The 16827-nt window shown below is 41.0% G+C and overlaps 1 protein-coding gene across 5 annotated transcripts in view; it reads left to right on the top strand.

Moving 5' to 3' along the window:
* GLI3 (GLI family zinc finger 3) overlaps positions 1–16827 on the top strand; it is a 192670-nt gene that overhangs the window by 121353 nt on the left and 54490 nt on the right. For all 5 annotated transcript variants that reach the window (XM_026843972.1, XM_026843971.1, XM_026843970.1 and 2 more), the window contains exons 4-6: positions 2499–2704; positions 7674–7820; positions 15817–16018. In XM_026843972.1, coding sequence (XP_026699773.1) covers positions 2499–2704; positions 7674–7820; positions 15817–16018 — 555 coding nt within the window. The remainder of the gene's footprint in view (positions 1–2498; positions 2705–7673; positions 7821–15816; positions 16019–16827) is intronic.

Here is a 16827-nt window from a genome sequence, read left to right as displayed (position 1 = left end):
GGAAGGGAAGGGAAGGGAAGGGAAGGGAAGGGAAGGGAAGGGAAGGGAAGGGAAGGGAAGGGAAGGGAAGGGAAGGGAAGGGAAGGGAAGGGAAGGGAAGGGAAGGGAAGGGAAGGGAAGGGAAGGGAAGGGAAGGGAAGGGAAGGGAAGGGAAGGGAAGGGAAGGGAAGGGAAGGGAAGGGAAGGGAAGGGAAGGGAAGGGAAGGGAAGGGAAGGGAAGGGAAGGGAAGGGAAGGGAAGGGAAGGGAAGGGAAGGGAAGGGAAGGGAAGGGAAGGGAAGGGAAGGGAAGGGAAGGGAAGGGAAGGGAAGGGAAGGGAAGGGAAGGGAAGGGAAGGGAAGGGAAGGGAAGGGAAGGGAAGGGAAGGGAAGGGAAGGGAAGGGAAGGGAAGGGAAGGGAAGGGAAGGGAAGGGAAGGGAAGGGAAGGGAAGGGAAGGGAAGGGAAGGGAAGGGAAGGGAAGGGAAGGGAAGGGAAGGGAAGGGAAGGGAAGGGAAGGGAAGGGAAGGGAAGGGAAGGGAAGGGAAGGGAAGGGAAGGGAAGGGAAGGGAAGGGAAGGGAAGGGAAGGGAAGGGAAGGGAAGGGAAGGGAAGGGAAGGGAAGGGAAGGGAAGGGAAGGGAAGGGAAGGGAAGGGAAGGGAAGGGAAGGGAAGGGAAGGGAAGGGAAGGGAAGGGAAGGGAAGGGAAGGGAAGGGAAGGGAAGGGAAGGGAAGGGAAGGGAAGGGAAGGGAAGGGAAGGGAAGGGAAGGGAAGGGAAGGGAAGGGAAGGGAAGGGAAGGGAAGGGAAGGGAAGGGAAGGGAAGGGAAGGGAAGGGAAGGGAAGGGAAGGGAAGGGAAGGGAAGGGAAGGGAAGGGAAGGGAAGGGAAGGGAAGGGAAGGGAAGGGAAGGGAAGGGAAGGGAAGGGAAGGGAAGGGAAGGGAAGGGAAGGGAAGGGAAGGGAAGGGAAGGGAAGGGAAGGGAAGGGAAGGGAAGGGAAGGGAAGGGAAGGGAAGGGAAGGGAAGGGAAGGGAAGGGAAGGGAAGGGAAGGGAAGGGAAGGGAAGGGAAAGGAAGGGAAAGGAAGGGAAAGGAAGGGAAAGGAAGGGAAAGGAAGGGAAAGGAAAAGAGGGAGAAAAGCACAACAGGAAAAATCTTTATTCTCCAGATTTTATGAGTCCTCATGGATTTTATGGCAGGGAAGCCGGCATCATGTTAGGAATGCGTAACTTTGATCTTTGTCCCACTCATAAGCTAGCATTTCCAAGCTGATGGCAGAGTAGAATTGGCTCCTGTAAGATTATGTTCTGTTGGCCTTTTAGACGATGACAACTATCTCCACTGATCACAGTATGTGTATGTTAAAAGAAAAAAAAATACATTTCTTGTTTTATTATTCTCTGTAAGCGAGCAGCATCAAAGGAGCAGGCTGCCCTCACTGCTCTCACAGCTGCTGCCTGTGTCTGTGCTGTATATATGCTAAATTAATTGGAAAAACAGGGACAAAAAGGCATTTAGTTCGGGTCAACCAGTTGGACTACAGCAAATGCATGACAGGCTTAATCATTGTCTTTTGCCAAAGAGCAGGTTGGCAAGGGCAGGCACTCCAACCCCTTCTGATGAAATTTGGACTTTTTCCAGTGCCTTTGGAGACAGGATGCTGCTAGAGAAAGGTCTCCACACAGAGCCTGGATGCTGTCGTATCGACAGGGTGGGATGATGGGGAGAGTTATGGCAAGTTATTTATCTTTTGGCAGCTCAGAACTCAGCTTTCAGCCTTGGTTCATCATAGCTTCATACCGGTAGTGTGAAAGGGCACCACACCTCTCCCTTTGCAAGAATGAGGCAGTTAATTAATGTGGTCTTGTTAAAGGCATTAGTCTCTGGTACCATGCTAAAAAAACAAATATATGCAGCAATTTTTCTTTCTTCCTTTGCCACCAAGTTTTCTGCATCCTTCATGGGAAGGGACATCAACAAAAAAATGCTCTAAAGGACCCAAGCTGTCTTAATGGCTTACAAAGTTTGGGTCTTCTGAATTGACTTCTGTATAAATGTGCAATCTCATAGTTTCATGAAGAATAAGCCAGCAAGTGAAGGGAGTGGGCGCAGTGTGGTTTTCAAAACTCTTCTTCTAATAAACACATGGTTTTGAAGATGTATATGATTCAGCATCTCAGTATGTCTTCCATATTGCAGCAAGAATTAATATGTGGTATACAGGGTGCATATTTTCATTAATTAAAGTGATTTTCTGCTGATGTCCATGGGGAAAAGGTATTGAGGGATGTAAAGATTAAACCAAATATAAACTCGTGTTAAAATTGGTCAAGAAATGTTGCCAATAATGGGTACAGCAAATAACTAATTTCCTATCCTTTTTGTTTCCAGGCACTTGACTTTAGTGGAAGTTATTACACGTGTAACTGAGTTGATATTCTTCAAGAAATGAATGTGTTACAGTATTTTTCTTTATCGTATAGATAACCTGGATGGTTTTTGTTTGTCTTTCTTTTTTCTTCCAGGCCTTCTGCCTTATCTAGTAGCCCGACATACTCAGAGCTTCCATTCCTTAGAATCTCCCCGCACCGAAATCCTGCTGCAACATCAGAGTCTCCCTTCAGCACTCCTCACCCATACATTAACCCCTACATGGACTACATCAGGTCCCTACACAGCAGCCCATCTCTCTCCATGATCTCGGCAGCCCGCGGACTCAGCCCAACAGACGGTGGGTTAAGATAGGTTTCCTGTTTTCTGTCATTGTAGCAACTTAAGTTATATTAATCTTGTCAACATTTTTCCCCCCTTGTTCAAAGCAGCTTCAGCAGGTTTGTCAGACATATTCATTATGTCATAAATGTTTCAATACTTCATCAGCCGATCATGGCTCATTTGTACATCTCACAAATGTTGAAACTTCAGGGAGAAGAAAAAAAAAAACCCCGCTTCATTCAAAATTTAAGCTGGAAGGGTGGTATATGTCTTGTGATATCTTTTATTGGTGGAGCTGAGCTGGAGTGTGATTCTGATCTCCCAAGAAATCCACTGCATCTGCACTGAATTGAGCCAGATTCTCCATGAGTGTACATCAGTGTATAACCATGGAGTTCTTCAGGTGCAAAAGTCTTAATTAAAATAGTATTTTTCAGTCATGTAAAGCATGCACTGTCTTGTCATATTTAGTTAATAGTTCTGTTAAAAGTTATGTAGAATTATTTCAGTTTATCCTAGCCAATGATATGGCCAAATGAAATGATGCTGATGCAGAAGACGTGGCTGATGATCAGGACTGGCTGCTTTTGTTTAAATGGTGGGCAGTAGAAATACCAATGCTTTAGGTCTTGGTGTGACCATGGCTATTACTTTCCAGGTTATTTGTGTTGAAGTGAACTCCTGCGATCACTCGGCATTACTCTTGACACATTTCCTATTTATTTCAATGGGAATTTTGCCAAAGTGAGCAATGAATAGAATTGTAAGAAGGCTCAGTCTTGTTAGCGTAGGTTTTTCAATAATAAAGTAAGCAGTTTGACATTTCAAAATTGTAGCATTTGCTGAAAAGAGCTAAAATACAACATGCTCGGAAACAAATATAATTGTGAAGATAATTAAACTTTTATTTTAACTATGGGAAATATCTTCCCAGTGTATGCAGAAACTCACCAGAGTTAAACTGCCTTTAGCTGAATTTGAAAAATGAGCTGTGCACCCTATCCAAATGGATAACTAATTAATCCTCTCTTATAAGAACATATACCTTTACAGTTAATCCATTAGTTATGGGCACATATTCTTATGAGAATAAATTTTAATGACCTATTGTCAGTCAAGGTATATGGCATGCACATAGGGCTTTCCTAGCAGCACTTCGGATGTTGTATGAATCCTTGCTAATTCTACCCGTTTTATTTTAGCCAAAGTATTAAAATAAATATATTTTGAAGGAACAATTGAATGCTCAGAAATACATGTTTTGTCTCAGGGAGCTGAGTCAAAAATTGGGAAAACTCTCGCAGTTGTGTATTTGGACTTTTCACAAAAGCTAGTATGCAGAACACTTTGCTATCTTTCCTTCAGTTATCTTCAGGTCACATGCCTGAAGAATTTCATTTATGCTTAAGGTATACTCTGGTTGCATATACATAGGCAGGAGGGAAGGAAACCACCTATTACAACCATGTGACATTAATCTGTGTATGTTCTTGGGTACACCACACTGAATTCACTTGCATAGATGTAGGTTCATAGTGCTATCTCAGATAACACTGGGATATCTAACCCAGTACCCAGCTGACACTCCAGAAAGGCAGAGGTCTCCTGGAGGTGCTTTGCCATATTCACCAGGCCACTGGTACCCTCTCTGAAACTCTAGGATGTCTCAGGGTTCCAGGTTCTGGCACCTAAATTTAGGTCTTTACAGTATAGAAATCTCTCTGTGATCATGGTGTGCTGTCTTGCTGTTATAGTTCAGTGAGTTCTAGGTAGTGCAGTCAGTGAAGCATTGGAGAACTACTCAGTTAACCCAAATACAGACACTTGCATGTTACCAGCTGAGTCTGGAGCTCCATCGTAACTGCACTGGTGCTAAGATTCATCTGTCTACAACGTAGGTGTTTGATGTCAGTTCAGGTCTGAAACTCCAGCTGCTTACCTCAGAAAGGCGGTTTTCTGCTCTAAGGCCTGTCTCATACCTGCCAGCCTCATGTAGGTGCCTTGGATACCCGTGGGCTTTCAGATGGCACGAGACACTCAGGTGTGGACAACACAGTTGAGTATGCTCTGTTTTAACACTCGTCCCCTGAGCTTTGATCGCTGACTGTGTACACAACCTTAGCTTTTTAAGTATAAACTAAACTTACTAGCTTAAGCTTCTTTCTTTGGGTTTTAAATAAATACACGTTACTTCACGTTTCCTTCTAGACTCATAGCTTATCTTTGATCAGTTACCACAGCCCAGGTGTTGTGCAGCACCTCGTGAAAATACAGTAACTTGATGGAAGCATTGGAGATCTTTCAGTAAAACAACGTGCTTATTGAACAGCTGTTAAATTTGTTCTCTGGAATCCATAGTTAGTTGTGTGATCAGTCAGGTATACAATGAATTGCTTTTTTCAGGTGTAGGTTCCTGGGATCAGATAGTCCAGGTCATGACTTGGGCACGACTAGAATATAAATAATCCCCCCCTGTGAATTAAGGGGTACCTGCACATGATGTACTAATAACATAATGGACACCATGGCTTAAGTTGTATAGCATTTGAACTATGAAAACTTGAAAGTTGTAATTGTTCTTTTGAATGTCATAGCGAGATTTCTCCTGCTACCCTAATTGCTTTAGGCCAGTTAGATAATTAGGTCAGTGTACTACTGGGCTCAGTCTGTCGACTCACAGATCTGGGGATGGCCAGGAGCCAAAACAGTCTGGAACATAACGAAGAGCAGAGTCTTGCCAGCTGTAATTAATGACTGCCACAGCAGCAATAATGGTAGAATGTCTTCTGTCCTGTCACTTACTTCACCGTACGAATCAGTGGGCCGGGGGTGCCCAAGTAACACAGAGAGTTCGGGGCAGGGATAAGGACTGAGTCAGTGGTGTGTGGAGAGCAGAGTGCTCAAACGAAGCTCAGCAGCACCCACAATGCAGAAGCAAAAGCCTCCCCTTGTAAAAAAAAAGCTGGGGCAAAACTGAAGCTACCCAGGAACAAACAGGAGAAAATTCAGGGCTGCGGACCTTGCCGTTTACCCTTCATTTACCCTTCATGCAAATACATCATTTAGTAGGCTAATTTTTTATGTTTGAAGATGGTAGTAAGGAATGATCTTTAAAGAGCACCAGAGCATTTCTCAGCATATGGAACATTTAGTAATGCAATTATATGCTTACATTTTCTGCAGCAGTTCATTTTAAAGTTCTCAGCCAATGTTATTGTTAGTTAACCCAGACACTTATGTCAGAAAGCTTAGGAAGTATTGTTTCAGTGTGTCTGAAAAGATATGTTGGTTGCCTACTACTGTAAAACTTCTTAAATCGGTGATTCAGTGTGAGTTACTGCTCTTTTAAAAATTGTTCTGAATATTTTTCTTGCCATTTCACAGAAAGTGGTGGTGGCTGAAGTAGATTATTTTTAATTGATAAATCGATCTGTAATTTGGAAAAAATACCAGCAACCTTTAATTTATCTCATTTTTTATGCCATTCCTGTTCCTGTTTGATGTACTTTTATTTTTCTGAACCTTTCCTGAAAAGGATTATATATACCATTATAACATCAAAAGCAATTCTTCCATTTTCTTTGGTAAAAATAATTATACACTTTAGAAATCAGTTGCTGAATAAACTTTTTTCAAAACTCCAATGCCTTGTTTACCTCCTTTTAGTGTAAATGTTGATTCTTTGCTTCCAAGGTTTGCATTTAAGATCTGATTCTCTAATGTAAACATAAATTGTCCTTTTTAGTTATACTGTATAAGTAACAATATTCAGATTAAGCTGAGAATTCAGAGAATTTAATCTTAAAATTTTGCTCCCATTCAAGGTTCAGTTGCTGGGATCAAAGAAGAATCTCATTAAATAATATGAAAGAATATAAAAACGATCTGTTGGGGAGTAGCCCAAGGAACTTGAACTATTTTAGGGAAATTTACATACCATCTTATGGTGAGCAGAGCATAAAGAAATTTTAACTATTCTGCAAGTGCAACAAGTAGAGAGCAGAGTGGAAGTCTGGTCACCTCAGGTCACATAGCGAGTTACAGTCGGGATCAAGGAGATGAAGCCCAACTTACTTTATGAGTACTTCTCACCCAAGCCCATGAAATGATCCTCTACTGTACCCTCTGAAGCCTGCTGAGTTGAGATGATATTAACATCAATGTGAATTTTTGTGTTTATCCAGAGTTGCCCATTAGTTGATGGCATGATTGAAAACTGCAGGGGAAAGAAAGCTCGCATATTATTTTTACAGGAGAGAAAGGCTAACATAAGTCGTTATCAGAGGACTGCGTCAGTCATAATCTCACTGAAGGGATGTAGAGTCTATCCAGTCTGTGGTTTTGACTCTGCAAACATGCTTATGTGTCACTTATATATGAACTTTGAAGGATGGGATGACCACACTCGACTTTATATTCTGTCCTCCAAAAAACTGCCCCAATGTTGTTCATGGACAACTAGTATTTATCTTGAAAACATATTTTGTCCTTGTTTACTCCTAAACTTACACACAAACTGCCATTGTGAGTGAAAATCTTCTGGTCCTCTAAGCAGAGACTCCTGAAACTTGAATGCTTATGGAAGTTCAGTCACGTTGTTACCTTAGAGAAGGAGTCCTTTGGGCCAGAGATGAGGTAAATGGGAATAAAGCTGTAGGAAGGTTTTCCTGCTTTTTTATGTCACTAAATAAATCATACTAGTTTCCATTGCTGTCAGCCTGTCACTTTTTGAGTCACTTAATAATAAATATAAAAGTATGAGATCACCGAGCTCATTAATATTTTATGCCTTGCTGTTTTTTGAATGGTGTCTTTACAGCATCATTGGTCGAAATATATTGACCGGTGGTGGCATACTGCAGACATTGCATTACATTAAAAAATAAACAAGCTGTTTAAATAGCCAGAGAAACCAGCAATGTGATAAAACTTTCCTTCTCGTTTATCTTACGTCATTAACGGTGCTTTTTATGTTGTGTTTTTAGCTCCACATGCTGGCGTCAGTCCAGCTGAATATTATCATCAGATGGCTCTGTTGGCAGGCCAGCGCAGCCCGTACGCAGACATCATCCCTTCAGCTGCCACTGCAGGAGCCGGGGCTCTTCACATGGAGTATCTTCACGCCATGGATAGTAAGTGATGTTTTCCAGAAATACAGACATTCCCACAAAGGGAACCACGTGGCTTGTTCCTGGTCTGACCCAAAAGGTCTCCACGCAGACAGAGAAGTGGGAGTCAATGTAAGCCTCCTCATGAGGCTGGAGGGCCAAAGCATTGATTACCAAATGTGCAAGGGTTACGTCAAGTCTGAAAGTAGACTTTGAAAGTGAGTAGGGAGAGGAACAGGACTGCTCCTGAAAACAGGTTATAAATTTTATTTCCAGCAGGACTTGAGTGCTTTTGAAAATGTCCTTTTCTATTCACAGTCATAAACTCACTTTCATTGTTAGGGTGAGTATTTCCCTGATGTGAGCTCTTTGTTAATAAAAGGTTTACATCTGTTTTTCCGTTAGGAGAGCATGTTCCCCTCCTTTTTTAGAGAGTGGTAACCATGCTTACAAGTTGTGTATCATAGACTTTGAGACCACTTCTAAGGTGAAGCAGTTTGCTGAATTCTCAAGGATCCTAACTTAGTTTTCCATAATATTAAGATCCTTCTTTACCCACTTCAGCATCTTTCTAATCTGTCTCCCTTTCTCTGGTGAAGGAGGAAGTGGGAGCACCCTATTCCAATCTGCTCACTACTACTGCTTGTGATCAGCCAGAAGGGATTATGCAGAGGACTCCCCCCAGTCGTGAGATGCTTACATGCTTTTTGGGATGCACTCAGTTCCTTCCAACAAGGGAAATAAAAGGTGGTGACAAGAAAAGGTGGTGACTGTTGACTCTTGCTTGGTAGTACAGAGCAATACAATAGCTTTAGACCATTTCGTTGTCCCACAGCTTTTTAAAATCTTTGTTAGCATGCAGTTTCTTGTTCCCTGCTGTTGGCTGCATGCCATAGCTGCTGATCTCAAGGAGTAGGGAGCTGGGAGGTGTACCTCTGGAGCACATGGGAATATAGATAGCTACCCCTGCAGAATACATGCCTGAGAGTGTGAAGTAGTTGACTGACCAACAATTTTTATAAGAATCGGGCAAGACATATAGTTGTGAAACTGGGCAGGGAAGCTCTTCATTTTGTTACCTTGATAGTGAAGGATTTTTTAATTCAGTTTCTGTTATCAGTCTCACTGCACTGGTAGCTTGCATAGTGATTTTACAGTAAAGTAACATAACTTGAACCCACTTCAGATACATAATAAACCCACACAAGTAGGTAGCCTGGACCAGAAATTAATATGCAGGTTTCAGTGCTTGAAAACTTAAGGATATGATACTTCCTGATTTGGATTTTGAGAGGAATAGGAAGAGGCGTGGTACGCTGCTAATGCACTTGATGCATATTAATAATACCTTGCAGAATGGAAACTGTTATGCATGGTTCAGGTAATGTAAATCTGCTGCCATGTTCCAGCTGCAAGGAAAATCCCTAGCTTGTATGAATGGACATGATTTCATTGAAGTAAAGGGATCATCGAATCACAGAATGGTTTGGGTTGGAAGTGACTTTTAAAGGTCATCTAGTCCAACCACCCCTGCAGTGAGCAGGGATATTTTAAACTTTCAATGTTTTTGGTTCCTGTTGAGAGAGAATTTCTTCATGCATGTACGTAGCAGTGCTAAACCACATATTTGGATGCAGACTTGACTGAATGGGTCTATTCAGTCTATAGGAAGATAGATACCCAGATGTATGCCAGAAAACTTAAGAAAAACAGAAGATGTTGCAGTACTTGTACAAATAATGGCATTTGCACAAAGGATCTTCATGTGTTAGAGACTGCGTATGCTGTAATCTACATAGAATTTCAGCTTTTGCATCCCAAGAATGTTATCACTTCTTACTTAAGAGAATGTTTTGACCTTTGCCCATAACTTCAGCCCATTTATAAAAGGTGCTTAAACACTATCTCTAATAAGGATATTTGCTGTCACCAGCTTTAGCTACGATACATTTGAAAAGGGTTTTTTAATTCGTTTTGTGTTTGTTTTTAAAAATTAAGATCACACATTTGAGATTCATTATAGCAGCAACTTTTCAATTAGAGATTATTTCGGCATTAAAGGCAAAAAAATGTGTAGCACTAATATGCAAATGGGTTATTTTTAAACAGTAAATAGAAAATTAAAATAAGAGTGAATCCTAGTAAGGTCACTCAGCTCACCTTCTGTATTTGATGAGAATGTGTTTAGTCAGGGAATGGCTGCTTTTATCTAAATTGAGTATGAAGTTACCCTTTTACTTTGTAAAAACTAATTAAAACTATCTTAACTTGCATGGGTATACAGTAAATTAATTGTCATTAAGTAGGAATCCAAATGTCCTATCATTCATCATGCTAAAGAAAACCCCTTTCTTCTTTGTCAGAATTTTAGATTAGAAACAAGAACAAAACAATTAGCAGGAAGCCGATATTAAGACTTTTTTCAAAAAAAACAATGAGAATGCCCATGTTTGCATTTAGTAACAAAGTACAGTGATCAATGCAAAGCAATGTTATTTGTCTGGATCTTTCTTCTTAAGGGTTTGTATGACAATCTTAAAAGTACTCTTTCGCCTTTGCCCAGGCTTGTCAAAGGAAACAGAAGAGAGATTGGTAGTTTCCCTCATTATCTGCTATCAAATTCTGAGCAAGTTGACTCAACTCACTCAAAGGCTGCTGCTACTCATTTATTCCACACAACAACCAAATAGATACAAGCAAGGCATTGTTCTTTTGTGAAGCAAGTCTGTCTCCTAATTATGTGTTTATACAGCATCTAGCACAGTAATTTGGCATCTCTACCCTCTTCTGTAGTACAAATAATAATTCCAACACCAGCATGCACTCGGCACAAAAGCATATTACATACAGTTTGTGCAGTTTTGGGCCTTTTGTTTTGCTCTGTGGTGCTGGAAAACTGATGTCAAGATGAGGATGATATGAGTGGGATAAGTGTTAATCAAAAAGTTTAATCTTACCTGAAGTGCAGTAGACTTCTTGAAGCTCTGAACTTCACTGTCCATGAACTGTCAAATATATTGTGGAAGAATAAAGCCAAGATTGTGTGTGCTTGATTGTCAATTTTCCTCATCCTCTTCTGTGTGGCATGAAAAGGGGACCAGAATTTTCTTTTCTGCTATAAAGCTTTTCTACGGTTCTGGTGGCCAGAATCCCTGATGCAGTCTTCCCATCTTCTTGCTTGACCTAAATGGATCAGATGTGCTACCTTTAAGTAAAACATCCCAGTAACTAGGAGGGGAGTAGATGAGGAAGGTATTGACAGTACCACAGCAGCAGCAACTGAAATTCCTTGTTGTGGCTGTAAAGATACTCTATGCCAAAACTGTCTTTTAAGCAGTTACATAATTCCAAAAATCACAGCCTTTTGGGTTTGATAGCTGCATTTTTCACTTGTGGAATGTTTTGCTCTGCTTTTAAAAGGTGTTCAGTGGAAGGCAAGCATGTTCCCTGAGGTTTCTAGATTCACCCTGATTAACTTCTTCTTATGGTTACTCAGAATGGGAGTTTTTTCTTTTTCAAAGGTATTCAGCATTGATCTACGCCTTTTGGCATTAGAGACAGTTGATATAAAGAGTTCTGCCAGCCTGAAGACTTAAGCCAATGTGAGCAGCTTTGGACTGGATTTGATTTCTGATTTTCAGGCACAGTTGGAGAATGAGGGTGGAGCAGCAAAGTCATTCATTTTCCTCTCATACTGATGACAGATTTACCATTTTGAAAACTGAACCAAAATTTATGACAAACTTTCATGAAGTGAAAACAAAGTTTACACATCTGTGAGCAGAAACCAGAAGGAAAAGAAAGAAGGGAAAACAGCTTTCATGTAAAAAAAATAAATCTAACTTCCCATGTGCACAGCCTTCAGCAAAAACTAGTGCCTGAGACGGTTCAAAGAAGTCTGATTTAGAGGGATGGAAGACAAAAGGTTGAAGAAGTTTGATTTAAAGGGATGGAATAAATGATACATGTCTGAAGATTGCCTTATAAATGATTAAGCAATGCTAAAAACTTCAACTCAGAAATCAAATTCATGGGCAAATTTGCTGGATGGCATATTCCATTTTTGAAATTTATGATGGAGATAGATATCTGTTATTTTAGAATTGATCTCCACCTTCAGGACTAAGATCTTTTCTTCTGACACCTGCTGGATTTTTTGTTGGTGCACTCAAGTCTGTAATATCAACTACTGACTTTTTATTACTTTAACATCTGCTCCAAAAAGGTGACATTCCTAAACAAATCTTCACTGTCAGCTTCCATTTGCATGCTTTGCCAAAGCTGATGGGGTTTTTTTCAGCACATGCACAGAGGTAAATGGATTTTTAGTGAATCAGTGCTCCTGCATTTTTTTGGTTTTAAAGCATTATCGAGTAGGGAATGTAATGATTCAGTGGGAGAATACTGTGAGAAGATGAACATCTCAAATTGCTAAATAAATATTGAAGTGTTTGTTTTTAAAATAAATGCCTGGGCAGGGCTGAAAGTTGGTTTAGTATTCAGAGGCACTGACAAATTGTGACCTATTCCTTTTTATAGTAACATACTAATTAAGACTGATGTTATGCTAAATGAATGGTTTAGCAAACGTCCTGCAGTGTAATGAGTGGTCAGCTCATGCTTAAGACTTTTTAGGCATGTGAAACCTAATTAAACCATGAAGATCTGAAAAAACAGTAATTCCATTTAATTGTATTTTCAATTTTGAAAGTCGTGGCCTCCCTTGAAGTGATTCCCTCTCTACTCTGTACAGATCTTGCCACTGAGCTCTTGCTGCGAAGCAGAAATATTCCTTTTTGAAGGAGACTGTTGGCCCAGGTTGTTCCTGTCCCAGGTAGATGGAGGGGGCTGCCAAATTCCCAGGTCTAGGTGGGGCTTGAAACAGGTGGAGGAGGAGAGGTGAAAGAGAAGTGAAAGCCTGAGACTCTGGCGTGGTGCAGCTGAAGCCTGTGCTCCGCCCCTCGCAGCTGGAAGGAGCATCTTTCTCCATCACTGGCTGCAGAACTGGTGCATCCCTCACAAAGCAGGGACAGGGATGCCCTGGCAGCAGCTGGCAGGCAAGGGGGAGGGTTAATGAGCAGTGGGCAGAGAGGGCCTCTTCAAGAGCCGTAGCGTGACTTAAGCAATGGGTAAAGGAGATGGGCTCAAGTGCAGAAAGGGTGAGGAGGAGGAGGAGGGAAGTTGTTCCAGTTTATGAGAGTCTGCAGACCACCACAGGGAGTATAAATTGCCCTCCTCTGTGATCTGTCCAGGGTGACTGTATTTTCTCCAAGATGGTAAGAGCTTTGAACAGTTGTCAGCAATGCTTGTTCAGTACTCTCTGAGGTGCGGGCTGGAGTACCCGGCGAGTCTGACTGGGAAGTTGTGGCACGGAAAATACATGGTGTCTGATCACAGAAGCAGCAAAACAACAACTGTCGTCTCCTGCTTTTATTGCCCAGTCAAGCTTCAAAGGAATGATGCTCAGGTGCTAGTATTCTTAACAACTCCTTCACTTTTTTGATCAAGCCTATGTACCCTCTCTCTAGTTAGCATCAGTAGCCATCAGTCCACGTTTAGAAGGCTTGTAAGGAATTTCTCAAATAAGTGGCAATCCCTCTGTAGTTCTAGAGATTCAAAACTGGACTTCAGTTCTGTAAGTAGTAATTTTTGAAAATGTTTCTCATGGAAATCACGTTTGAAACTGTTCATACATTGGCCATCAGTAGCACACATTGACTCTCAGTTGTAAATGCAGAAATCAAGGTGATCTGTGCTTGTCCTCTCTAAGCATCTCTGCTGCCTTCTTGCTGGCACAATGAGGTCTGTGTCCACCAGTTTGAGGGAAACAGAGGGTTCATAATTATGTTCACATGACTACAAACTGTTGCTGTCATACATAACACACCATTAGGGTGGCTGGTAGTAACGCATGATACTGTGGTAGCAGTGTTTGAGTAACGTCTCATTGTGCTGGTCAGCCAATGCATAGCAGGTCTTCTTGTCCCCTTCACTTGCTGTTTAACCATGAACACCTGTACTTAGCTATGCCCATGTAAAACCATGATAACAGAGTTTATTCACCTATAAAGCACTCGAATTATATCCTTAGCTGCAACAAGTTATGTTACCACTGCTGACTTCAGAGGTGGTGTCCTCATTCTTGCTGGCTGAGCAGTCAGCAGTGGAGAGTTGTGGATGAAAGATGTAAGTGCAAAGTATTACTATTTTTGTTTTACCACGACACATATCTTGTATTTCCTTACCAAATATGTTGCAGCTTCTTATAGCTGCTGATCATTGTTGGTTTTTATTTTAGCACAAGCAAAAGATCTCTGCCTTTGAAAGACACAAAGCACAGCACTAATGAAATATCAAGCAGGCACAGTACAATAGCAAGCTCATAAAAAGGAGATAAACCAGATTACATGAAATAATGTGTAGTAGCTTTTAGGAAAAAATAAAAGGCTATGCCTAAGTTTTAAATGATGAATCAAGAGCTTGAATATTCATTGAAAGAGTGAAGCAGTACGGGCTAAGGCCGTAGGTATGGCACGCAGGTAAAAAACCTCTGTGTTAGCCAGATGCCAAAGACAACTGACACTCATGTTGGCTAGTGGAGGCAATTTTAAGTACAGATTAGGAGAAGGACTATATACAGAGATCTGAACACACACTCACAGCAGCAATAACGTGGCAGCTTTTAATACCAGATGAAAATCTTGGATAGCACAAACAGAAAGAAGGGCAACCCACTCAGGTGTGTAAGGAAAACATAACGGCAGGTTCTAATCCAGCTCTGTCCTTGAGGTGAGTCTAAGTGCAGTCAGTTGGGCTCTTCTCCGGGTTACTCTTAGGCATGTAAGCTTAAATACCCTGTTGAAAACTGGTCTTGGGCACCAAGACATGAGAAAGCATTAAGAAAGGCAGACTTCTGATGGAGGCTTGTGACCAGCTGTGAATTATTAGCAACAATGCCAGGGACTCTGGGACAAATAGCTGTAAAGTAGGTAACAAACCCAAGACCTGCATGACCCTGGCTGCCAAAATGGTTAGGACTCAGTACTTTACTACAGGTTAAAGGGATTAAAAAGGAGGAAGCAGCAGTACTGCTAAAGGAAATAGTTCAGTATGCAGTGGGGAAGCTAATTGTCTCCTTGGTCTCAACTGAGATGGAAAAGAATTAAATAAATGGAAGAAATTTAAGGTGGTATATCTATCCTTAGGACTGCAGAGAGTTGGGATGACATGTTAAAATAGACTGGAAGAAGGAGAGATTTTCAGAGCAGCACAGAAAATTTAGAAATGTAATATGTATTTATTTAAGTGATATCTATATGGTTGCCTTCTCCTTGCTGCTTTGAAAAGTTTAATCTCTAGTCTTAAAGAAATCTGGCGATCATAGGCCCCTGTACACCACAGCACAAGAATATCACGGGATCCTGGACAAAGTCAAATAAAGCCTGTTCCTCAATCTAATGCTGTGATTGTCAGTTTGACTTCTGCAGATAGATCTGGCATTTATAGTGTTTTTTTCAGTCCTGATTTTTAGTTTTGCATCAAGTATCAACCAGGCAGAATTATGGTCAACAAAGGAAAATCTGCCTTTAATTTCTACACTGTATTTTACAAGTTTAGCTTTGGCTGTATGTATTAAAATGATGTGGGTTTGGGTTTGCTGGTAGCCCAGATCTGAACAACTGTCTCATTGCTCATGGTTGAATTAATGATGTGAATGTCTAAAAAGCCATCAGATTCATAAATCACCAGAAATGAGAGGGATAACTCATAAAAGTCTTTTCCTTTTGTTTAGCAATTTATCATTTTGCTTGCACATTAATAAACAGAGCTCCCCTGAGGTAAGCCACAGGAAGATAGATTTTTCTTCCTAATTTTCCTCAATCGTAGCCAGTAGATCACAAGTGGAGAGAGTGGGCTTGTCACAGCGTGTTGGTGTCTTGCGACTCCCTCTACCCATCACTGATAATAAATAAATGCGATTAAGTACCCTGGTGGATAATTATTTGTGTTTACATAACAGGCGCCAGGTTTCCGAGTCCGAGATTGTCAGCTAGACCAAGCCGAAAGCGTACGTTGTCCATATCCCCCCTATCTGATCACAGCTTTGACCTTCAGACCATGATACGGACATCTCCAAATTCCTTGGTCACAATTCTCAATAATTCTCGTAGCAGTTCCTCAGCCAGTGGTTCTTATGGCCATTTATCTGCAAGTGCAATAAGGTAAGAATAGCATTTTCTACCTATATTGTGTATTTTCATTTATGTGTCATACACCACATGCAAATGTGAATGTATACTCACATCTTTAAGTAACTGCTTTGTTTTGTGAATACGTGTATTCTGCAGTTTCTATAATTCATGTTCACTGGAGCTTAATTTAAAGTACAAAATAGTTTTCTTCTTGGCTCAGAAAGGTAACCACAAGGGACTTTTTGGCATATTACTGTCCAGTGCAGGTGATATTCCATCTGACCAGCATTAATGGTGTGTGTATGTGTGCTTGGGAATCTGTTTTCAGAGAAGAAGCTCTAAGACAGGTTTATGACTTAAGTCACTTGGGTTCTTCTGGCCATAGATATAATGGACAGTGAAATGTTCTTACATTACAATCATCAGAGAGTAAAGCACAGATGTGTGGTACTGTTCAGTTAAAATGTTTGGCTAGAACTTCTTGGTATTTATCTTGCAAGTTTTTCTTCATATTTTAGCTCATGTATTGAAAGATTAGACTTTCTGTGGCTAAATTATCTTCTTTTTGTACCAAGGCGGTACTGTTATCATCCAGTAGCATCAGAAATTCTGTGATTTTCACTTGGCAGTTTCACTTGCATGTACAAGAAAGCAGACAAAAATGGTTGTTCTGGAGGCAGAAGAGTAGAGTAGCAAGGGAATAGGTGGGCAGAAGTTGTATGGAAAAGGGAAGTAAACAGGGCACAGGGAGAGGGAACAAAAGCAAGAATGTCAAAAAAAAAAAAAAAGGAGTGAAAAAAAAAAGGAGTTGAAGAAAATTAAGAGAAGCAGCAGAAAAA

This window comes from Athene cunicularia, assembly GCF_003259725.1.
Source record: "Athene cunicularia isolate RWA chromosome 2 unlocalized genomic scaffold, athCun1 chr2_part2, whole genome shotgun sequence".
In the NCBI taxonomy this organism is placed as follows: domain Eukaryota; kingdom Metazoa; phylum Chordata; class Aves; order Strigiformes; family Strigidae; genus Athene; species Athene cunicularia.
This window is presented reverse-complemented; position numbering and strand designations above follow the sequence as displayed.